Consider the following 25,635-nt stretch of genomic DNA (forward strand, 5'->3'; position numbering starts at 1 on the left):
TACTCTGTGATGCTCTCCGATTTTTTTTTACATATCTAGGTTGTGCATTATAATGGGAATTGAAAAATATGTAGGATGGAAGAGGGTGGTTCAGAGATTCCCATTTTCGCATTTTGACTTCTTTTTTTACCTAATACAATTATAATACTTATACTAAATCTTTTGTGCTGCGGTGAGACCCGAGAACTGATTTATTTTAATTTATTGAGGCTCAAGGTAAATAATAAAATAAAAATTTAAATTAATGTTCATCATTATATTATTATTATTATTATTATGATCATCATGCGTATTATTATTATGAAACTTATAAAGTGCAAAATTTAATAGGATGACAATGCTCTGTGTGAGTTTGGTGTGGAGTAACAAAATTTTAATAAATTTATTTCCAAACCATGAATTTCATCTGAAATTAATGATCTCCCCGATCGCATAGTGGTAACGTCATCACCTTGTAATCAAGGGTTCCCAGGTTAGGGTCCCACTTTAAACTGTAGGTCCAATCCCAATTAGTTTATCTGTGCATAACATAGGACTTAATACAAAAATTAATGTAAGATTATGTAAAAATTGACAATTTTGACTGTCGTGTCGACGTTAAATGAACCTAAAAATTAAGACAAATTATACAAAAATAACAAAATTTATGAAGGGGAAAATTTATGTTACTGGTTGGAAGATGTAGAGGCTGAGGAAAATGAGACAGGAGACACTTTACTGGAATCCCCTTCAATTTGAACAGTGACTTGACATTGGTAACATTAACTAAGGAAGCATTCATTCATTAACTGACATTCGAGCCTATAGGACTTATGACTTTGCGGTGCATCACAGTCAGAAATCTGGTGAAATCTTAATATTTAGTTTCAAGTGGGATCCAAGCCACTCCTTCGAGAGCGACGTGCCTTCACCGGCTATTGAACCCGGGGGCTTCTGATTACAATTTTAAAATTTCGTTTGCACTCGAAAGTAGGGCGACTTTTTTTTTCCCTCATTTGAGCTGGAATGAGACTTGGGAGAGTGTACAACTTGTAATACAGAAAACTCCCTTTTATTTATAACTCCTTTATCTCTCTCTGTGTGTAAAACCATAGTATCTTTTTCACGATTAGGTCTTGTTCCATTATCCCTCCTGCATTCTATGCTCTCTCTCCCTGGCTCTTCAGAAATAGAGCTTTCTTCATTTCAATTCTCCCTTTCTGTCTCTCCCTCCACTTGCTCGTTCTCTATTTCGCTTTTTACCTTTTGCTTCGGTTTCTTATTCTCTCTTTCTATAGATTTCTCTGTATGCCTCTCTTTTTGTTTCTCTTCCTTTCTTTATCTCTTTATCGTTCTGTACTGTTTCTTTTCTTTGTTCCTTTTCTCACTCCATCATGAGAAATGTGTATCTTCATTTCTCTCAATCCACCCCTCCCTCTGTTATTATAGTCTGTTTTGGTTGCTTTTCCTCTTCCTTTTCCTCTCTTTCAGTCTGTTTTGCCTCTTTATTTTCAATGGAGGCACTTGGCACAGTGGTTCAGATCCCACTTTATACTGTAGGTCCACTCCCGATTAGCCTTTCTGTGCATTAAGTTGACTTGAAACCACAAATCAATCAATCAATCTTTATTTTCACTTTCATTCTCTATCCTTTTGTTTTCAAGCATCACGCTCCAGTCTGCTGTAGCCTCCCCCACCCCAAGGTGTGTCGACTTCCACTGGTACCTATTTATTTCAGAATGGGTGAATACCCAGAGCCACTTTAAACAGAGAGAAGGCTGCAAAAATCCGACCTTACAAAACATGCCCAGGAATCTAATCTTAGTCTCCTGCAGGCCAGTGAGATGCCCAGCCGACTTTAGAAAGGGAAAACTTCCCTGTTATTGTCCTTCAATACTTTTTTTTTTCAAATCAACTTTAATCTCTATTTTCTCATTCCAAAAGATAAGTTTCGGAGAATTAGATATTATAAAAAGGAATTCACCTTGGCTTTTCTGTCACTTACGAGCCAAGGACTATTTATGGGAGGGAGATCCAGAGGGCACTGGCATACGCAGAGTGGGTGCTGAAGGAGCTACAGCTGTTCTTACACAGTCTTTTTGCCTATTCATGTAATAATAATAATAAATTATTAATTAATTTACATATTTCATTAATGTCATTAATCTAATGTGAATACTTTAATTTCATCATTTATATTGTTATTATTTCTGAGACTTGGTTCGGACTCTCCCCCCGAAATATATTTCTTGATACGTGCCTGCTTTTGACTAATCTTGATTGATTGATTGATTTGTTGTTTTAAGTCCACTTTATGCACAGGAAGGCTAATCGGGACTGGACCTACAGTTCGAAGTGGGATCGGAACCACTGTGTCGTGTGCCTCCACCAGGTATCAAACAGACTAATATTGAGTAATAGATGTCCTGAGTTTGGCGGTTATATATAGAATGGTATTTCAAAGGGAAGGGAAAGTCCTCCATCTGCTTGCTAATATTTCGTTATTGTGGGGAGACTATATATGTACAATTTATAATATATCGATGCTTCAAGAGTTGTTACCGGAAATTTTGCAAATACCTCACTTTTTACGTGCATCTATCCATTTTGGACACTTATCAATATCTCCAACTATTAGAGCACAGCCAAATATAATTGTGAACTGATAGCAAAACGTTTGTTTGTTAAACTTATTTTGAGACCAATTTATGCACAGAAAGGCAAATCGGGACTGGACGTATAGTTTAAAGTGAGATCCGAGCCACTCTGTGCCGTAGCACAGATCTTTGGGCCCCCCTGCAAGTAAAATATTGAGGGGGCCCCCTTAGTGTAAAAAAAAAATATGATGCCAGAGTGGGACGGAGGTACAATAGTTAGCTAGTTAGCTGCCCTCCCCCCTTCGTTGTACAAGAAATTAACTTTTACCTCAAATATTATGCCTTCCTATTTTTTTGTTATCGACTTACATCACTGTAGTACCTTCTTGAAACTAAATCAGGATGTTCTGAATCTCTGAAAAATAACTGGAAGAAAAATCTGGAAATATTTGTATTTTTGCTTGAAATATTTTTTTAATGAAGTTACATATATTACACAGATACTAAAAAATACATTTTGGTGGAATTGTAAAAAGATAGTAAACACTCCTCTTTTGGACTTCGAGGTGGATGTGCCTTCAGCCCCTAAGCCATCCCCTGGTTCCTCCAGGCCAAGATTCAATGAAAGAGTCGCTCATATTAGCCTTCTAATACTGAGTGAGTAATATACTCAAGCAACAAACTTATCCTTCAGTAATGGAGGTTGAACCGGACATCTAGATTGTCGGTAGTAACCTATCACAAGGTAAATTTGAATCTGCTATGAAGAAATAACTGTGGACTCTAGTCTTGAGTGATAGATAATAAAGCTGCGAAGGAACTCTATTCACTGAAAATTTGTCACTCAATGAAATGCAGCTTGGAAAAAGAAGATTGCCACAGGTTAGTAGACCTCAACATCATTATTCATAATTTTAATGCTGCCATTCTTTTTTTCGATAGACCAGTGATCATACTTTCTTAAGGACTTTTTCATGAAACAAGAACTTTTTATTAATAGACCTTCAGTGCTCGAATTTCCATAATCATTCTCCACCTACTGCATTATCTTCAAGTTGTTCCACACAAGGATCCTTCCTTTTATCCCCAACGCGAACAAGGAAATTTGCAGCTACGAATTTTCCCTGCGAACACTGCAGATCAAAAAATCGTAACACATTGGAAAATAAGAACTAGTTCGACAGAAATGTCCACAAAATGCCAAATTGTAAGAAAAATGAACTTACAAAATTACACAAAATAATGGTCACATTCAACTCATACGTTGTATACCCTGCATGGCAGAGCATGGGATAATGGTCTTTACAGCAAAGGGATAATTTACTATGGGTCCCACCTTTAAGTGAGTTTTCGGCCCCTTTGAAGTAAAACGTAACAAGTGTAGACAATGTGGGAAATTCATTTCAGCTCTTATTTCAATATGAAAATAATTAAGGCCCCCCTTGAAAATATTTGGTGGGAAGTTACATTTTAAATATCACGTGTAAAACTAAGAGGTTACGAATTAAGAACTTTGATGTTTATTGTAAAATAAGGATCGACTGGTTGAGAAACTGAATATTTCTACTGGATTCATAACTGTAGACAATTGACACACTACACTACATTTACGACAAACTGCGTAGATACAAAGGTATGAGATGAAGGATATTTTACTATCGATGGACATCTGTGAGCAAGTAAGTTAATTCTGTATTTCGGAGGGGGGCCCATATGACAAGTTACTGGGGCCCCTCTGGCTGAGATAATAAGTCACTGCTTGTTATCGCAGACGTCGTATATGATGTTACTGAGAATCAGATTTCTGTTTCGTAAATCTATTTTTTTATAAGCGACACTACCTGTGGAATTTCTGCGATTATATAAAAAATTCAAGAGCACATTGTGGGGCCCCTACACTTCGTCCCCCCCTGCATTGCGGGGGTGGCTGCTATGCCACTGGAGCCACTATGTGTCTCCACCGGGTATTGAATTTGGGGTCTCTTGATTACAAGGCGACGACGTCACCACTACGCCATCGGAGAGGCACTGATAACACAAAGTGTGTAGCTTCTTGCACGAGAACAGTAAGAACAGAATCCTGATTCCAAAGCGGAGAATTTCTATTTTAGGTATTTTACTACATAATCTATGTTAGTTGGCCATTTTACTGTAATGAAATGAATGTACCGACGGAAACAAAAAGAAACATGCAGGTTCACAGTGCATAGGCTGGTGATCTCAAAGGACGATGTGTAAGCTTTCTTTCAACTAAGGAAAGGAAAACAGTTATTCTTCAGGGTTTCGGCACATCTGTCAATGGCCAGTGGGCACGACCATTCCATTCTCCCCCTCGCTGCTTTTACGATCTGTCAGCGAGGTTGGGTTGCTGAAACTGGGTAAGAATATGGGAGGGTTTGTGGATGGAGAAAAAGGAGAATTTCTTGAAAGCAACGCCAGCGCCTCCCTCGTGTTCCCTTGGTACTGTTAGAACTGAACTAACGACACCCTTGAAATTTGGATTTCTTTCAACATCCAGCTGAAGCTTAAGTTAGTAGCAATATCTTTGGATGAAACCACGGTAAAAGTCAAAATAGGACAACAAAAGGGGAAGAATTTCAGTATACAAAAGGAGTAAAACAAGGAGATGGGCTATCTACTACATTATTTATATTGGCTTTACAAACGTCAATAGATCAGGTGGATAAAAGAGACACAATCTTTTTCAAAACTAGTCATATTTGTGCTTATGCTGACGATGTAGCAATATACACAAAAAACAAAGTACATGATTGTGACTTCAAACAATCACAGAAGAAACAAGATAAATATTTGAAATAGGTAGTAAAATATTTGACTGTGTGAGCATGTTCAAATACCTTGGATTTGATCAACAACCAGAATAACATAACCAATGCTATCAGAGAGAGGATTGAAACAGGCAATAAGGCTTATTATGCCAACATACAGCTATTGAAAAGTAAGGTAATAAGTAGAAGATCTAAAGTGAAAATATATAAAAAACTGATTAGACCTATAGTAACCTATGGTTCAGAAGTATGGACGCTCATCAAAGAAAACAAACTTAAGCTATGTATATTTGAAAGGAAGATAATTCGGAAAATATATTGTCCTGTTCAAGTAAACAACGAGTGGAGGATCCGAACAAATGAAGAAATTAGTAGCATAGAAGAAGAGCAAAACATTGTTAGATTTATAAAAGCGGGAAGGCTAAGATGGTTTGGACATATTGTTAGAATGGAAGATCATCGTTTACCAAAAATAATATTTCAAGAAAAGATATACTTATGTAAAAAGAGAGGTAGACCCAAACAGACAAGGTCACAAAAGACCTGGAAATGATGAAGATCCAAGGTTGGAGGGAAGGAGCGTATGGAAAAGCTTGGAGGCGATTAGTGGAGGAAACCAAATTCCACAAAGGGCTGTAGAGCTGGATGGTAAGGTAAGGATGTCAACATCCTTATCAAGAAACATCGAGACTGAATGTTGAAGTCACATGTGATGCCATTCATAAATAATGATTCCAAAATTGGTTTCGGAAATAAAAATTGAATAAAAATATAAACAATATTTTGGGGAACAATAACATATAACAATGAAGTATTTGCACTTTTAAAAAGTTTTTGTTATATTTGCTTTATGGTATAGCTATTAAATGTGATTTGCACTTTGCCATGATTAATCTACAAAAACGTTTTTTTTTTATCTATATTAGCCAATGGCCATAGTTAGAATCATCAACCCTTCAGTTGACTTTGCCACCCCCTCCTCATCGCTCCCAAGCATTCATTGATGAGAGGCTGAATACAGTAAAGAAGACAATTTTTTCTGGGGGAGAGAGAAGGGATCAATAATATTGTTTAAGACCCTAAAATATCAAATGTGAAGTACACTGAATTTATTAACTCTTCCTTGTTTTGTGGGGGATGTAATAGGGTCAGTCTGGTTGACTTGTGATGCATCACCCCCCCCCCTCCCCACTTCCCCTGTGTCATCCTCTGGGGAAAACCCCAGAATCACTTTGAGTGTTGGTAAAATTTGTACATCAGATCAGATATCATCCTCTGGAAGTGAATCCTGGATCTCATGTGCATTTTTTGTCTGACTTTTTTCTGTTCAATGTTTAATTATTTATATATAAGTATACAATATTCTCCTGAAACATAAATAAATGTTATTCAAATTGACAATGGATTCCAAAATATACAGCTGTGTGAAAGCAAGCATGTGTCCACAATGTGTCATTGGTCAACTAGAAAAAATAAAATAGTTGTGATAGTTACTAGTATGAATTATATACAAAAATAATGATTGCAAGTCCTAGTGAACATTATGTACACCATTACCACTTAGTGGGCAGACATCATTTTGCAATAAATATGATGCATTTTGCAATTTGTGTTTGAGATGTTTTTATAGTTACTACTATATTTCTTAAATCAGCCAAAAAAAAATCCAGTTGTACAGCTGACTGTAGGGATGTGCAGAATCATGAAGTTGGTACTTGGATCGGGATAAAAATTTCCCATCCCAGTTTGTGAATTTTTGTAATGATGTGCCATCTTTTCAAGATCAAGATCAGTCGAGAAATTCCAAATGGCCACTTTTAAAAGTGATTAATTCTCAGTGTTCTCTGAATTTTAAGTGTATGAAACTTCTCGGAAATTGTTGGTTTCCATTCTAGAAATGCAAAAATAAATCACTTCAGAGAAAATAGTGCGTATAATTTGAGATTTACACAGTAAAATTTCTTAACTTAGAGGGAAAATTATGAATTGTTCCAATCGTGAATATTGGGATTAAAAATATTTCCTGTCCTAATGTCATTCTGACCAAAATAAAGTCTCTGTACTGCGCACCTCTAGCTGCCTGAAAGCATGCTTGAGACCCATTGTGTTATATTAGACATATGAAAGAAATCATTGAAAATTTTCAAACCACTAATATCAGGTGATTTTTAAAGCACTTACAGTAATGTCTATGTCTTACTAATAGAGATATTTAATAATGATGTAGGGAAAGATTACTAGTGTAATTAGCATATTTTCTAGGGCATGTATCACTTATCATGATCACAGTCCATCACTATGTTTTCAATGAATCACTTAGAACAAAATTTTTGCACTATGCCTTTCAGATGCAGATGAATACTTTCTAGTAAAGCATCTAATAACTCTTCTGATGTGTTGTCAGCTATAAACTGTAGCTATCAGAAATAATTGATTTATGTTATAGTTTATTATTGGATAACAGTGAGAATCGTATGTGGTTTATTTACAATTTATGAAAAACAATGGACCAGTGGAGCATCAGAAAAGCCTGGTTGAATGATCCTATGCAGCAGGGAATCAGAAAGTATGAACAGTATTCAGTCAGCAACGCTCCCGTATTCTAATATCCCACCATCCTTATTTCCTGCACAGGGACCACCTTTATGGCAGTGACCTGTGCTGCCGTGTCTACCTGCAAAGGAATTCGCGGTCAAACAGTCAATTCGCCCACCACTTGGACAAGATATGACAACATTGAAATTCCCCCTCCCCAAAGCAGCCATTAGCAGAGCAGGATTATGTCAAAATAACCGTTCTGCATGTGATTGCACACCGGTTCCTACACCATCCCAGGAATAGTGTGATGCATTTAGCTGGAAATTCCAAATATCACACATGAATATTCATGGACTCCCATCCTTACAAAAACATATGAACATGAACATAAAAAATATTATTTATAAAATACTCATCTTGTCGCCTTCTGAAAGAGCACCTTTTCTTTTGTGATATCATATTGTGTAACTATAGGTTACAAGTACATAGTACTGGAAGTTACTTTTATTGTTTCACAAGAAGTACTATTACTTGGAATTCATGTTTTATTCTTCAGTTGTAGCACATCGAACAAGTGGATTGTAGTTGCTAATTGGTAATTTGCTTAGAGATAAATGTAGTAAATTGTTTAAAGCTGAGTATAGTATCATAACACTTTTTTCTGAAATATTTCTGTGTAAATTTTCTTAAACACGTCTACCTTCTTCCAGGTTATCACTGGAGTGCACATCGATTAGAAGTGAATTGATACAGGAAAAACTGGATAGTGAAAAATATCCATGTCTTAGAGAGACTAACTTTGGTGCAAATAAGAACCTTAGATCCCAATCACTACCAATGAGATCTCCTAAGTGCAGCTCAACACTGCCGACAACACGCTGCTCTGGGAAAAAGAATAGTGAAACTAATTTAAAATCTACAAGGGAAACAGAATATACAAAAGCTTCAACCTCTAAGGGTTATACTGTTTGCAATGATGGCAGCAATTTGTTTGATCACAAATGTCAACTAATGTTTCACATGCAAAATCAGAGTAGTGAAAACTCTTTTGTGTGTTCAACTTGTAACAAATCATTTACACGGAAAGGAACCCTCAGACGACATTTCATTATTCATACTGCAGATAAACCCTATGTGTGTTCAACTTGTAAAAAATCATTTACACAGAAAGGAAACCTTAGACGACATTCAATTATTCATACTGGAGATAAACTCTATGTGTGTTCAACGTGTAACAAATCATTTGTGCATGAGGAATATCTTACACAACATTTAGTAATTCATACTGGAGATAAACCCTATGTGTGTTCAACTTGTAACAAATCATTTACAAAGGGGGCAACCCTCAGACGACATTCAATTATCCATACTGGAAATAAACCCTGTGTGTGTTCAACGTGTAACAAATCATTTTCACAGAGAGGACATCTTAGACAACATTTAGTAATTCATACTGGAGATAAACCCTATGTGTGTTCAACTTGTAAAAAATCATTTACACATAGAGGAAGCCTTAGACGACATTTAATTATTCATACTGCAGATAAACCCTATGTGTGTTCAACTTGTAAAAAATCATTTACACAGAAAGGAAACCTTAGACGACATTCAATTATTCATACTGGAGATAAACTCTATGTGTGTTCAACGTGTAACAAATCATTTGTGCATGAGGAATATCTTACACAACATTTAGTAATTCATACTGGAGATAAACCCTATGTGTGTTCAACTTGTAACAAATCATTTACACAGAGTGGAAGTCTTAGACAACATTTAGTAATTCATACTGGAGATAAACCCTATGTGTGTTCAACTTGTAACAAATCATTTACACATAGAGGAAGCCTTAGACGACATTTATCTATTCATACTGGAAATCAGTAGCGTATGCAGGATTTCATCAAGGGGGGGGGGGGGTTGTCTCTAAAACTTTCTCCAAATTCACATTACCATTGTTTTGTTATACTTTAATTAAATAATAATACCCCTAATTAATTAATAATGCTCATAATTAATTAGTTGAATTACTACTAGTAATATTACTGATACCACTATTAATATTAAGTAGTAGAGGTCTACATAAATATAGTATTTACTTTTTTATTTAATAGAACGAAATTACTTTCTAGTCATGCGATTTTTAACATAAAAACAAAAAATATATTAAAATAAATTGAAATAATCAAAGTATGGAATTCATCCAAGGGGCTATGGTGGTCTGGCCCGTAGGGCGTCTAACAATCACGCGGGAGATCCGGGTTCGATTCCCGGAATTGGTTGGAATTTTTCCAGTTTTGTCCCCGATAATTCACATCTGGATTGTGTCGCTGTTCTTACCAACAAAGCATTTTTAAATAGTTAAGCTTATTGTCGTTTGAATTCAGAAATTCAAATGTGCCGTGCCGCGATAAACAATGGGAAGGTGACTGGTGACTATTCTTGTCCGCCTAGCCTTTGTCTATGCATTAGCCGCTTACAACGAACCAAGAACTTTATTTAGTTAATGCTCATTGTTCGCACACAAAAAAATACATGTTCATTGGACATTGAACGTTGTTGCAGCTGAGATACAAGACAACTTTTTTCTCTTCTAAATCATAGTTGCCCTCATATTTTATTTTCAAGAATTCGTGTTTATTTTCAAGAAAGACGTGTGTGTTTGGAATGCTGTGATTTTCTCTGTGCTGCATAGGAATAATAATTCAAATTATTATTATTATTATTATTATTTGTAGTAGGAGTAGTAGTATTGTCGCAGATCTTTGACTGTCATGCATTGGCCATTTTTAATTTTTTGCACAGCATTTTTCATAATATTTCAAAACATCAAGGGATGGGGGGTTTAAACCCCGTAACCCCCCCCCCTTGCGTACGCCACTGCTGGAAATAAACCCTATGTGTGATCAACTTGCAACAAATCATTTACTTGGAAACAACACCTTACAAAATATTCATTTATTCACTCTGTGAATAAACCCCGTGTGTTTTCAACTTGTAACAAATCGTTTGCATGGAATGTAGTTGTTAGACGACATTCAATAATTCATACTGCAGGGAGGTGCTTTTGCTGTTTCCCCATGCAGCAGATTTTTTAAATACATGTGTGATCTTAAAGAACATTCTAAAATTCATAGTTTTGTGATTCCTTTTGTGGGTTCAACATAGAACAATACATCCCCTACATATCTTACAAAACACATAATATCATAGTGTTGAAGAGTTTTTCATGTGTTCGACTTGTAACAAATCATTTGCATATGAGGAACATCTTAGACGACATTTAATATATCATACTGCAGATGAACCATATGTGTGTTCAACTTTTAACAAATCATTTTGACGGATACAAAACCATAGACAACATTTACTAATTCATACTGCAGATAAACCCTATGTGTGTTCTCTATGTAACAAACATTTGCACAGAAAAGTTCTTAAAAACATTTAAAAATACATACTGGAGATAGACAACTTTGTGTGTTCAACATAAACAGTTTATTTAAATATATGTTGAATCTTGAAGAACATTTAGAAACTCAGTGTTGAAAAGCCTTCTTTCGTATGTTCAACTTGTAACAAATCATTTGCACAAAAGAGATATAGGAGACAATATTCCACAATTGATGCAGGAGAGAAGCCACATTTGTACTGAGCATGTAACAAATCATTCACAACAAAAGCCAATTCTTTCAGGACATTCAAGGAAGCATACTACGGACTCAATGTGTGTGTTATAACATGTATCTGACATGCAGTAAATACATTTTAATAAAGGATTTCATAGTGGAGAGAAGTTACATGCTCCTTAGAAAATAGCTCCTTTACTCTACTGGATTGCCATGATACATATGACCAATAGCTCTAAACTCATTCTTGACTCACATTCCAGATCTGCTCATCCAGCATGTGATAAGAATGTCCATTTCTCAAAAATAATCTGACTGCTCTGAAATATTTTTTAGTACAGAAATCGTTAATGTGGCAACCTAACACTTTAGCATCAGCTGAGAATAGCAGCTTTACAACATGCCCTGTAGTACAACAACAAACACCGTGCTGAGATATTCTTCTTCTCGAATATATCATATAACTATAAACCACCATTATAATGCAGAATAATAAAAAATCTTTATTTGGAGTAATGGTGTTATATATTTATCTGGATATCCATATTTCATCGATGACTTCAACAGAAGTGCAATTTCATTCTTTATTTTATAAATGGGAGCCATGGTAGCTCAGTCATTAGGGCATCTGACTACCAAGCGAGAGACCCAGGTTCGATCCCGGTGGGAGAGAACTGGGACTTTTTCCACAAGTTCAAGCTTTTCCAGCATCGAATAAAGTGGGTACCTCGAGGAGAAACTGCCCGAAGGGGGGGGGGGGGGTAAAGGAGGCCAGTGGTGTGGTGCTGATAACATCACCCCTAGCATTGGCCGAGATCAAGAAAATGTTGGGCCCTAACTGCAGTGTCTCATAAGTAGGGCTCGGAAGTTGAGGACCTATAAATTGCCAAAAAAAGGACCTAAAAATGGAAAAAAGGATTTATAAATGTTTTCCCAATTAATTAATAACTTCAGTTTTAATTACATATTTAATGAATAAAAAAAATAAAAAATTCTGGTGGTATGGAACACACAGTGCGAAAAAACTATATCAACGAAATGCATCTTCTTTCAGTCCAAAAATGTGTTTTTCTCATTTCAGGGATGGTTCAAATGTATGTATTTCTTTCTTTTTTATTTCTTTACAACAGAAAGGATGTTTTAGAAGTGATGAACTGATGATGATTCGAATTGAGAATGGGCAGTAAAAACGTAGTCGAAAGAAGGTCGAGTTGCAAGGAAAAAAGTCCCTAAGACCTAAAAAGAGTCTAAAAAAAGGACCAATAAGGCAAAAAAGGACAAATAAAACCCAACTTTTTCTGTTCTACAATGACCCAAAATGAACATATATTATGTTGGGCCTCGTCTTCGGACACTAGGAAAAAAAAAAAAGGATTTTTCCTCAACTTCCAATCCCTACTCATAAGTAATTACACAAACTGACACAGGTAAAAGTACACAATAACAGAAGCAAAAAAGTCTCAGTAAACATGGGTCTGCAAGTGAGCCATTTTCGAGATAATTGCGAATGTGTGATTACATCCGCCACTGACTACATTGTTTGTAAACGTCGTCCTAGTTGGCAAAATGCTAATAATTTGTTCAAATTAGTGTTTATATGCTGTCATTGATTGCATTATGTAAACACCAAGTGCTTTATCCTTGCGCGGTCTGAGGTTTGCTCTTTGTTTACAAAACAGAACCTTTCTGAGAGGTGGCGTTGTAATGAAACAGAACATTTCCAAGAGGTGAGGTTGTATGGATACAAACAGTACACAGTGTAATCGTACTGTGGGAGTCACATCAGTAGTGCTGGACTGTGTAGTGAAATTGTGTATGGTTTAGCTAACGGCAATGCACGAGAGGCTGCACGCTTGTACCAAGAAAAATACCCTGCTTGCAGGCACCCCGTGAGTCACACATTTACTAGGGTACATCAGCGCCCCAAAGAACTTTGGAGCTTCCAACGTGGTAGGAGAGCAGGTTGTTGAGTGTATGGTGTTGGAAGCAGGAGACCACTCTCCAGGAACTTTGACGGGGAGAATTGGCGCACAAATGCAAATAAGCCACAGTAGTGTTTGGAGAATTTTACATCACAATTCACTCTACCTTTACCACCTCCAATGAGTTTGGTGTCTCAGTGATAAGGATTGTGTTCCTAGAGTGACGTTTTGTCAGTGGATTCAACAACAGGTTGCACTCAACCCTTGTTTTTCAAGTAACAATTTATTTACAGGCGCGATGGTATTGTTTGTTTGGAGTATAATAAACCCACATGCTGTTCATGAGTCACCACATCAGCAACGTTTCTCATTGAGTGTGTGTTTAGGGGTTCTAGGTGATCGTCTCATTGGACCACACAATCTTCCAAGAAGACTCAATGGACAGAGGTACCTTCGGTTTTTGCGGCATAATCTTCCAGGACTGCTTGAGGATGTTCCCCTTGATCCACATCACAGTATGTGGTACATGCATGATGGAGCTCCGGCACATTTTGCTGCTGCTGTGTGACGACATCTAACGAGCAGATTTCATCAAAGATGGATAGGTCGAGGCGGGCCTGTACCGTGGCATCCAAGGTCACTAGATCTAAATCTTTTGAATTCTTGTGTCTGGGGTCACCTCAGAAGCGTAGTGTACAACACTCCTGTTGGCATGGTTGAAGAACTTGTACATGCTTGTAATAAATTCCAAAATGAACCAGTGATGTTTGAAAGAATTCGAAACTCAATGTGGAATCGCGTACAGTATTGCATCCAGATAGAAGGACGACACTTTGAAAACCTCCTTTAACAGATACGAGTGTACAGTAATTGTAACGCAGAACATATGTACTAGTATAGTAGTGCTGTATTCCTTTTCAAAGTAAGTAGAATGTTCAATAAAAATAATGAGATCTCCTGATTTTTCATACTGTATTATTGGTATTTTACCAACTAGGACGACGTTTACAAACACTGAAATCAGTGGCTGCTTGTAATCACACATTCGCGATTATCTCGAAAATGGCTCGTTTGCAGACCAATGTTTACTGAGACTTTCTTCCTTCTATTCTCGTGTACTTTCATCTGTGTCAGTGTGCGCTATTACTTTTGAGACATGCTGTATGCCTTCATGGTGTGGTTCAAAGCACAGAAGAGCACTTTTACTTTTTAATTTTACTCTATTATTATTTCACCAATGGAATCAGTCATGGATCCATCACGGTTCACTACTTTCATCACAATAAGGTGATGCATTTTGGTAATTAAGGGGAAAGTTACCCACAAATTAAGCTTAGGATCTAATGAACATGAATCTGCCACGTATAAGGTAAGAAGTACCTGTGATTAATTTATATTGTTTTGAAATGCCATGAATCAGAAAGTGGTTTTTGTATACCGTCTGTCACTTTAATAACCATAAGCTAGTTATTGACAAGTATCCCTGAATGAAAGATGTTTGTGAAAGTTTAGTAATAATAATAGCCATGCTCATTAGGGTCTATCGAAAAGGCCTCCATTTTTTTTCTTCAGAAATTCAAAGACATATAGTGTGCGAAAGTTGCGTAATGGTAGCAAAACATCTCACAAAAAGTTTTAGCCAAATTGAAGAATTTCTAGCCGCGCTTCCCAAGGTGTCTAGTTATTGTGCCAAATGGAAGAAAGTGCAGCTCTTCACTTGATGCAAACTGCAACTTTTATAACGAAATGTAACATTTTATATTAGTTACAACAAGAAACAAATATAGCAATGAATCCAAAATATATTCATGTCTGGTCTAGTGTAGTATAATGCTGCAGGTTGCACCAACACAGAACTCACCACGTGAAGGTGTTTGCCAGCAATTGCGATCCCAACCTCCCTCCATCCACTTTTCCTTCCCCATAACTGTTATTTTAATTTCAGTTTTACTTGTTTGCTCAAAATAATCAGATTTCTTCTCATATGTTGGTAATTGCTTTCTTGCATCAAGTTTAGATCTGATATAAGCATCTCTTTCACCACAAACAGATGCTGAAGCTTCACTCACTATTTTAACTGGTCTCTCAACTGCTTGAGTGTGACATGGGAAGGATGCAATTGTTGTTTCAGCAAAATTCTGGTCATCCACCATCTTCTCAATGTCCTTGGAATTAAATGGGCAACTAAGGGAGGCTCTGTTACAAGGCGCACATCCCAGTCGATCATGTTGATGTAGTCCTCTGCCATGAAATTTATTTCTGGCACTTTGAACTTACATATTGACCCTTTACTGGATGTTTATCTTGCCCGAGTATCTAAAATCCTTCTCACAGATATTTCTCTGACTTCACGCCTATCATCTGTCAGCATACTGAGCAGCAAATTCTCTGGATGAGCAAAAAACGAATTCCTGACAATCACCTTATTCACTACAGTATTCAAAGGTTCCTTAAGGTACCTTGAGAGCTTAATTGCCAGATACAAGTGCCTAGCTCCATCTTTGCATGTCGGGTTTGATTTCACAGAACCAAAGAGGGACATACACAACGAACTTAACAAGAATTTTCAGAGATAATTTTCCGGGCTTCTTTCTTGCTAAATGTGTTGTCATACTTGCCACTGATTACAGCTTGACATATTTGCAGAAGCTGCTGATCTGAGCTCAAATCTTGTATAGCTAAGGCTGGCATTTCGACAGGTATAGCCTCAAAGTTCATAACTGGCCTGTCCTCACAATTATGGAGCATTTTTCCTACAGAACCCGCAAATGTGTAAAGTCCTGTTGTGTGTCCATCAATTGTCTTCAGCACAAAACTATGGTTTTTTGCAACCTCTCTTTTAACCATACTTTTGTCTATCACATTCTGTTGATCTTTGTGAGAAATTATGTTTAAATCTTCTAAAATGGCAGAAGCGATAGCATCGACCTTTCTTAAAGTCACACCAGTTTTATCCCTTACGTTAGCTAAAGTTGGAAGTGGTGCCCTCATCTGTGTTGAAGATTGTCTTTTTCGCCTCTTTGGTCGAGACTCTAGGGGATAGGACCACTTAATGTCACTGTCACTTACGGTTTCCACTTCTGATGAACTGCCTGAATCACATGCTGTCGCTTGCATCCCACTGGTCGATGGTTCTTGCAAATCGTCATCTACTTCAGCATGTCTATAGCATCTCATCACATCACTGTATGAATGTAACGTCCTGGAACTGAAAGCACATGGAGTTCCGAAATGAGATTCATAACTCGTACTTATGTTGCTTCTTGTGCGAACAGTTGATTTAGCAGTAGCCATGGTCACCACAAACACACACACATCCAAATCTGTTCTCAGCACAAACACTACTGAATTCTGAAATTTTGATGTCAAACTACAATGCAGGGCTGAAATTAAGCTTACTTGAAAACGTTTAGCACAACCGTGTGAACCACTTTGGCAGCAACCGTTCGCCCATGCAGTACCATGTAGTGACGATGGTCTCTGGCCTCCACTCCACTCCACCTCCCCCTTCCCATTCCCAACCCTATAGACCAAAAACTTTCTATTCTCGCTGGTTCATTGTACTGTGTAGATAAACACAAAGATATTCCCTTCACCATTTCCTGTTAATTTAATTACACAATACATTGTAAATCCACCAAGTGCAATCTTAATGATATCATTGAAGAAGTAAAAGTTCAAGCCCGAAGAGGCGAGGCTAGAAATCTTTCAATTTGGCTAATTTTTTGTGTGATGTATTGGTACAGTAATGCAACTTTTGCGCACTACATGTTTTTGAATTTCGAAAAAAAAAATTCAGTACATCCCAGACAACCACCGCACCTCCAATTATTACCTACTACCCTAAATTCACAAACCTGGCAACACTGGCAGACTCATCATGTCCAGCTACAACTAACCCATGAAAAGTATATTCAGCCTTTCTTGATTTACACTTTAAGCTTCTTGTGAAAGCTCCATGATACCAACCTCTTCCTTAAGAGAATCAGCATCCTTCCACCATTTCCTCCCACATCATCCTTGCCATCATTCACATAACTTCCCTCTACACCAACATACCTCACTCCCATGGCCTCGGTTCCATGGAATCCTTCCTCAATAGCAGACCAGAGCCCCAGCTATAATTTCCTGACCCACCTAGCCCCTTGTCCTCACATGCAGCCACTTCCCCTTTCTAGGACAAGCACTAACTTCAAACCTGTGGCCCAGCCATGGGCACAAGAATAGCCTCGTCCTATGCCTAACTTTCCATGGGCAAACTCGAACAAGAGTTCCTGAAGACCCAATCCCTGAAACCTCTCCCCTTGCTCCATTTCATCGACGACATCTTCATGCTCTGGACATATGGAGAGCCATCCATATTCAACTTACTAGATCAACTTAATCGCTTCTGCTCCATCAAGTTCACCTTGGCCCACTCCACCAACCAAATCACCTTCCTGGATGTGAATGGTCATTTGTAAACTTCTATCCATATGGAAGCAACCAACCATATGCAATACTTACATGTCTCCAGCTCCCATTCATTCCACACCAAGAAAGCCATCACAATCTGCCTGGTCCTCCTACCTCCTGACAGAACTACAACCTCCGCCTACACCAAGCCTTGGTCAAATGTGGATATTCTTCTACCGTGATCACCAAACAAATATTCCAAGCTGCTTCATACACCTTCACCAAAAATCCTGCCACCAATCCTTCTGTACTTGTCACCCAATATCACCCCCACCTGTTCCCCCCTTTCCATCCTCCACACTGATTCTGACACCAGAACATATTTCCTGGCAGACAAGACCTGTGTTGTTTTTAAACGCCCCTACCTCCAAACATCCGGTCCACCATACCCCACCAACTCACAATCAACTTCCCATTCCCACAAACACATCCACATAAGGTGCAAAACCTGCCCCATCTTTGTCACTTTCCGCACCTTCCACATCCACACTGCCACAGGCAAATTCACCCTGTACCCCCAAAAGGAACCCACCACAGCTTTAACTTCCTTTACATCCTCACCCGCAATATCCGTGGTGGCTTCTACCTGGAGGAAACATCCACAGAATGAGCAACCACCGCTACAAGCTTACATATCGACGATGAATGCAACCACATTCCCTCACCTTCATCATCACCCCCACATTACACCCACTTCCACCCCACAACACACACGGTTTTCAACAAGCCCTTCAAAGAACAACGTTTTTTTGGCACCATCTCTTTCTTTTTGGACTTGGCAACATTGCAGCTCACACCATCTCAGGTGTTTGTGGCAAAGATCTACACTTTATTTCCACACTTGAAGATAGGGCTCGCGGCTAAAAATAATTTTGAATTTTTCTATTCTATTCACTATTTTCTTTTAAAGTGTACTTAGTAAACTTGCTAATTAGTATATTTATTTATTTGTTTATTATTACCTATTTAACAAAATATGACATATCCGTGACTCATATTGAACTTCTGCTGTGTTGTTGTTGTGATGAAAGAGAGAGAATGAGAATCAATTTATTATGTAAGAAATCACAAAAAAACAGGGCTGTATCCAATGACAGGTACAACGGCATACCAGTAGTAATTTATTTCCAATTCTATCACTGAATACACACACATTGTTGTTGAAAAAGTAATGCCTCATATTTTTTTTTTTTTGATTGAGAACTATTTATTCATCATGAATAAAATTCAAACTGGGCAAGATTGCCGCTACAAGCGTAAGCTACATATGTTATTTCTGTACAAAGTCTCCATTCAGTTCTATGGCCTTGTGCCATTCATGGAATAATGGCATATATGCCATCTTTGTACAAGGTTCTATATTATTCCCGTAGCCATATCTTGAGAACAACGCTTTCACGGTAGCAGCAAAATGTGAAGAATTAATGGCCCCTGTTACAGTTCAGGCCTGCTGGTATAGGCCACTGTAAACTGCTTACTTGGTCTTCTAATGCACCGACTTCTAGTGTTGCTTGTAGACATACCTTCATGACCAGTGATTAAATTCAATAGCCAGAATGGCAACCACAAATTAATCAACATGAGTACTACTACTGATGATAATAATAATAATAATAGTGATTGGTATTGTTGTTATTATTACATACAAAGTAAATATAAACAAACTATCACATCTGTTATTTCAGGAAATTAAGATCTTAAATGAATAGCACTGGACCAAGTATAATATTTTTCCTAAATTTCCATACTGCTTACTGACAGAAGACAAACTAAGTACAAGAACTTTCTCTTCATCTATTGTTTGCAAGAAATGCTGTAACAAAAGACAGACTTTTGTAGAGTGTAGTAAACAAGTAATTTGAATGACCAGCAGGAACTGATTTTTGGCACAAAATTGATTTACCAAAATGGAGTTCGAGCTCACTTTAAGGATAGGGAGACTCAGGAGGACCACAAGTGTCAAGATATTTACTATCTTATTTTGCATCAATCTTTGATTCTATCATTACAATTATTATGAATGGGAATGAATGGCAATTTATAGTCGATTCAGTTGCTGAATACATTTGGGGATCACATTTCAAACTTGTCACTGAAATTCTCATGTTTGAGTCCCAGCCTGGTCAATGAAGTTCTTTGCTGGTTTGTCTACATCAATTTCGTCCTCATGACGATTAGCCAAAATGACACAAGAGGACTAAAAGTAATGCACTTCTTTTTCTTTTTTTTTCCTCACTCCTGATGCAAGATACCATAGGAGGAATTTGTATCCAGCAAATTGGACATCTTGAGCATATATGTGCATAATTTAATTGTTGTCCAACACATCGTGCCTTTGAAGCAGTCATCTTAAAATACTGAAGTAAGATACACAAGTCAGGCAAAGCAAGCTGTCATTGAATTTTTAGTGTCCCTGAGAGCAGTAGAGGCAATTGCTAAACTTGGTTGGTCTGTACTTCCCCATCCCCCCCCCCCCCCTAAAGCCTGAATCTTACCACGTCAGATTTCCTGTTTGGGCCAAATGAAGGATGTAATGCATGAAACAAGGTTTGAAGGTGATAGAATACAATAGAAAAGTAGTTTTATTTACTAAAGAGCGAGTTTCAGCCTTGGGCTGCTTTACCACATAACTCTAGGTAGTGGTGTGACTTTTTCAAAAGTGTTATTGGCCATCAGTATGACAATTATGCCTGCTAGATGTTATTAGCTGACCCCCTCCAAGATATTTAGATTTTGTTCATTTCGATCTCTTTTTATGCAATGTGCTCCACTCATACACTCCTAGAAAGAACTACCATTCATGTCATGATACCTCCAAAATCCAATGAATAGGGGTCGAGCCTTGCCAATTCCTCATATCTGTTTCTTTGCAATTGAGGTGGAAAGGCAAAGAAGAAGAACCACACATTTCTTGGGTCAGTTTTACGTTTGTGGGGTGAGCAAATGACAGGATCCCGCTCCTCTGACAGTCAAATTGTGGAAGGGAAGTTCAGCTGTACGTACTACTGTTGCCAACTTAGTTTTTTGGAGCAAGGATTAACCAGATCACAAATCACACCAATGGACTATATTTTTGTCTATTACCTAACCAGTCTCAGTTGTAATTAAATTCAACCTTGGCTTTGTAGTTTAGCTCTTGTTGCTTCAGAGAAATAGTATCCGCATTTTAGGTGGGATTTAGCTCTTTCCTGACAACCCAATATGATAACACTGGATTATACCAGCAGGCCTGACCTGTAACAGGGGCACTTAATTCTTCACATTTTGCTGTTACCTGTGGTAACACCAATTACATGCACTCTGGTGGTAAGTGATGAAAGCGTTGTTCTCAAGATATGGCTACAGGAACAATATAGGACCTTGTACAGGAATGGCATACATGCTATTATTCCATGAATGGCACAAGGCCATAGAACTGAATGGAGACTTTGTAGAAAAACAACATATGTAGCTTATGCTTGTAGTGGTACCTGTGCACAGTTTGAATTTTATTCATGATGAATAAATAGTTCTCAATAAAAAATAATATATGAACAACATTTTTGTGCATGTGTGTGTTCAGTGATCGAATTGGAAATAAATTAATGCTGGTATGCCCGTGTACCTGTCATTGGATACAACTCTGTTTTTTTGTGATTTCTTACATAATACATTGATTCTCTTTCTCTTTTAACACATCAACACAGCAGAAATTCCTAAGTCAATATGAGTCACGGACGTGCAGTGGCGGTCCCTCCATGGAACAGAGGGAACAGGCTGTTCCCTTCTACTTATCGCCCTTTTTAGCAATTTAAATTATCTATAATAACATAATAAGAACACTTCTTTCTTCCGAAATCAACACACTGAAGAAAAACTTTCACCCTGACTTGGCTGGAAGTTTGTTTACTTCACCTACCCTCGTCGTCCCACCCTCTGCTCTAACGCAGAGTATTTCCGACCACGGTCAAAGGTAAACGATTCTCATGGAGCTACCTCCCACCGCAGAAGCTGAACTCTCAAGCTGTTCCCTATGAGAGACATAGCGAATTCGTTTTCCTTCGAGTTTTTGCTATGTGCTAAAGTTTAATTGCGTCGTAGTGATAGTTTTGAGTGTAGTAAGTCTATAGTTTCCTAATCTCATTGCAAAATTGCATCTGCCAGTCATAACGAACTGGAAAAATCTTCTACAGTCTAAGCGTCTGCTAATGCCATGGCTAATTGCTGCAAACTAGCTTCCGAGGGAACAGCTCACGTCCACCTGTTCCACCAGCAAGACAACCGGAGGGCATGACAAGTAAGCGAATGTTGCGAATGTTGTATGATCGACCAGCTGAAGGCTGAGGCTTTTAGTTAATTGAACTTTACAGAAAAGACAGCAGATATACACCTATCCTAACCTAATTAGAAACTAAAACCAAATCGTATACAAGGCATTTTCAAACTAGTTACTACAACTCTGTAAAATGATGCTCTTCCAGTGGCAAATTTTTGTTGTCCTTTTTTGTTCCTGAGAAGGGAGTTTGGAACAGTTCTGGTTTTGTCACAATTTCTACAAATCTAGCGGAGTCATGAAAAAACTCGGCCATCTGATTGCTCATCAATTGCTTTTATTAATGTTTCCTTTGTTGCGCATCAACAATTTTGTTTTTAATGTTTTCTTTACATTATACCATATTTGCTTTATCATTGGTATTTTCATAATTTTAACATGCTTCATGTATGTCACTTCTGAAGATTTTTAACATATGTTTCATATGTTTATTTGGTTCATTTAAACAAGGGTTGAATTTTACTTGGTCTACTGTATTATATTACACCAGGTATGGGAGAGGAGGGGGCAAGTGCAAGTCACCTGTTCCCCTGCCTGATTTAGCACTGCACGCCACTGCGGACGTGTCATATTTTGGTAAATAGGTAATAATAAACAAATAAATAAATATACTAATTAGTAAGTTTACTAAGTACATTTTAAAAGAAAATAGTGCCAGTATAATTTTTGGCATTTTAAATTACTATTGGTTATAACACCATTAAGCCTTGTTTCCATGATTATGAAAAACTAAATATGCTGACCAAGGCAGTAATTTATTTTATTAAAAACATAAACTAAACATAACGTTTCAACCTTCTAGCAAGGTTTTCTTCAGACTCTGTATCAAGTACAAAAGTACTTGGTCAGCATATTTAGTTTTTCATTACTATCGGTATGCAATACTGGCCCAATTCGATCACTGTATATATTGGATAAAAGGGAGAAAGGCAACAAGGGCTAAAAAAGTAAAAAAGAGGAAATATTGCAGGCTGTAGGTCTCTACCTTCCATTTCCACCTTTTCTTCTACCACTGATGATGTGGCTAGTGGACGCAAAATTTTAAGTTTATCTAGTGTTTCCTCTTTACTTTCGTTCTCAAGGAAAGATGAAACACTTACCAGACAAAGGAAAGACGAAGAAACACTCACCAGACAGAGGAACAATTCAATTTTTTTTTCAGCCGCGAGCCCTATCTTCAAGTGTGGAAGTAAAGTGTAGATCTTGGCAACAAAGACCTGAGATGGTGTGAGCTGCAATATTCCCAAGTCCAGAAAGAAATAGATGGTGCCAAAAAAACATTGTTCTTTGAAGGGCTTGTTGAAAACCGTGTGTGTTGCGGGGTGTGATGGGTGTAATGCAGGGTTGATGATTAAGGTGAGGGAATGTGGTTGCATTCATCGTTGATACGTAAACTTGTAGCGGTGGTTGTTCATTCTGTGGATGTTTCCTCCAGGTAGAAGCCACCACGGATATTGCAGGTGAGGGTGTAAAGGAAGTTAGAGCTGTGGTAGGTTCCTCTTGGGGGTACAGGGTGAATTTCCTGTGGCAGTGTGGATGTGGAGGGTGCGGAAAGTGACAAAGATGGGGCAGGTTTTGCACCTGATGTGGATGTGTTTGTGGGAAGGGGGAGTTGATTGTGAGTTGGTGGAGTATTGATTGATTGATTGATTTGTTGTTTTAAGTATACTTTATGCACAGTAAGGCTAATCGGGACTGGACCTACAGTTTAAAGTGGGATCCAAACCACTTGTGCCTCCACCGCGTATCGAATCCGGGACCCCTTGATTACGAGGCAACGACGCTACCACTGTGCCATCCGGGAGGCCCGGTAGGGGCGTTTGAAAACAACACTGGTCTTGTCGGTCAGGAAGGATGTTCTGGTGTCAGAATCAGTGTGGAGGATGGGAAAGAGGAACGTAGTGTGTGCCTGACTTTGTTGAGGTGGGGGTGATATTGGGTGACAAGTACAGAAGGATTGGTGGCAGGATTTTTGGTGGAGGTGTATGAAGCAGCTTGGAATATTTGTTTGGTGATCACTAGGGCCCGGAACTTTATGTTATAACATATTTTTCAATTGGCTTCGGATCTATTATTGGGGTGAGATCTTTACATATCTGATGAAAATCAGACAAAATAGACAAACTTGACAAACCATATTTTGACATATTTCACCAATTTTACGTTTTTACAACATATTTCTTCAATTTTGTTGAAATAAGACATATTTCTGTACAATTTCGTAATTCTCTCGCACATAATCAGTTATTTCATATTTTTTTTCTTCGTAGCTTTAGCACAACGGATATTTCATATTGTCGATGGCAGGATATGGAATTTACGGAGGAAGAAAGGTGCCATCTTTTCTTAGTACAGAACAATATGATACCACACTTTTTTATCCCGCCGACAATTGATAGCCATGCAAACATTATTGAAGCACAGGAAGTAAGAAGTTTCATTCTCATTTCTTTGCCTTTTTCGCTTTTCACAAAAATCAGTCAAAAGTAAAATTAACATTAGGTACATTACAGCCCCTACTCTACTCTATCGGGTATGGAAGAAATTCGAGAGTGCTGTTGTGCATATTTTTGGCTTTACTTTGAATATTTCTGCATTTCTCTGACATATTTGTAATTTTTCATGACATATTTTCCAATTTATATGACATAATTACATAGATATTTTACAGTTTTTTAGGACATAAAGTGCCGGGCCCTAGTGATCACGGTGGAAGAATATCCACGTTTGACCAAGGCTTGATGTAGGCGGAGGTTGTAGTTCTGTCAGGAGGTAGGCGAGGTGTTGATACCAGAGGACCAGGCAGATTGTGATGGCTTTCTTGGTGTGGAATGAACATATGTATAGATAACAGTTTCTCTGCATAACTTCTATCAGTTCCTGCCAACATAAGTACTCAGAAAGTACTTTACAATTTGAATTACACTAATTAGTGTCCAGTGCTCAGAAGGCCTGTGCTTGCCAAGCAAATTTTTCAATTTAACATGTCAAAAACAATGTATTCAACATTCTGTATTTATTGAATATAAAACCAGAAAAGAATTGTAAATCTACTTACTCACTATTTTGGTGTGTTTTGGCCTGGATTCTCCACACGTTCTCGTCCCTTGCAATACTACTGCATAGTGTCTGCATGCACCTGTAACAAAAATATTTTGTTTTTCTTGAAGGTAATGAAAAAAATACTCAATACATGTTAATACTTTACGAACAAAATGAAACCTAAATTATTTAGGGACACTTCAAAAGGGTGGAAACTATTCGAAAGGTGAAAAATTACAGCCCTGACACAACAGTACATAAAAGTGACTTGGTATGAAAAAGAAGAAGAAAGAAAACATTGCAAATAAATTATCATAAACAAATATTTTAGCAGTCACAACAGGCCAATACCCTAAACTAATAAGAATAATA

The 25,635-nt window shown here is 37.7% G+C and overlaps 1 protein-coding gene across 2 annotated transcripts in view; it reads left to right on the plus strand.

Moving 5' to 3' along the window:
* Positions 1 to 9,887, plus strand: part of LOC145981297 (uncharacterized) — a 77,663-nt gene extending 67,776 nt beyond the window's left edge. For both annotated transcript variants that reach the window (XM_083114486.1, XM_083114485.1), the window contains exon 3: positions 8,614 to 9,887. In XM_083114486.1, the coding sequence (XP_082970612.1) occupies positions 8,614 to 9,790 (1,177 nt within the window). In that variant the 3' untranslated portion in view covers positions 9,791 to 9,887. The remainder of the gene's footprint in view (positions 1 to 8,613) is intronic.
* Positions 9,888 to 25,635: the final 15,748 nt, after the last annotated feature.

Source organism: Lepisma saccharinum, chromosome 29 (assembly GCF_977018435.1).
Source record: "Lepisma saccharinum chromosome 29, izLepSacc3.1, whole genome shotgun sequence".
Taxonomy (NCBI): Eukaryota; Metazoa; Arthropoda; class Insecta; order Zygentoma; family Lepismatidae; genus Lepisma; species Lepisma saccharinum.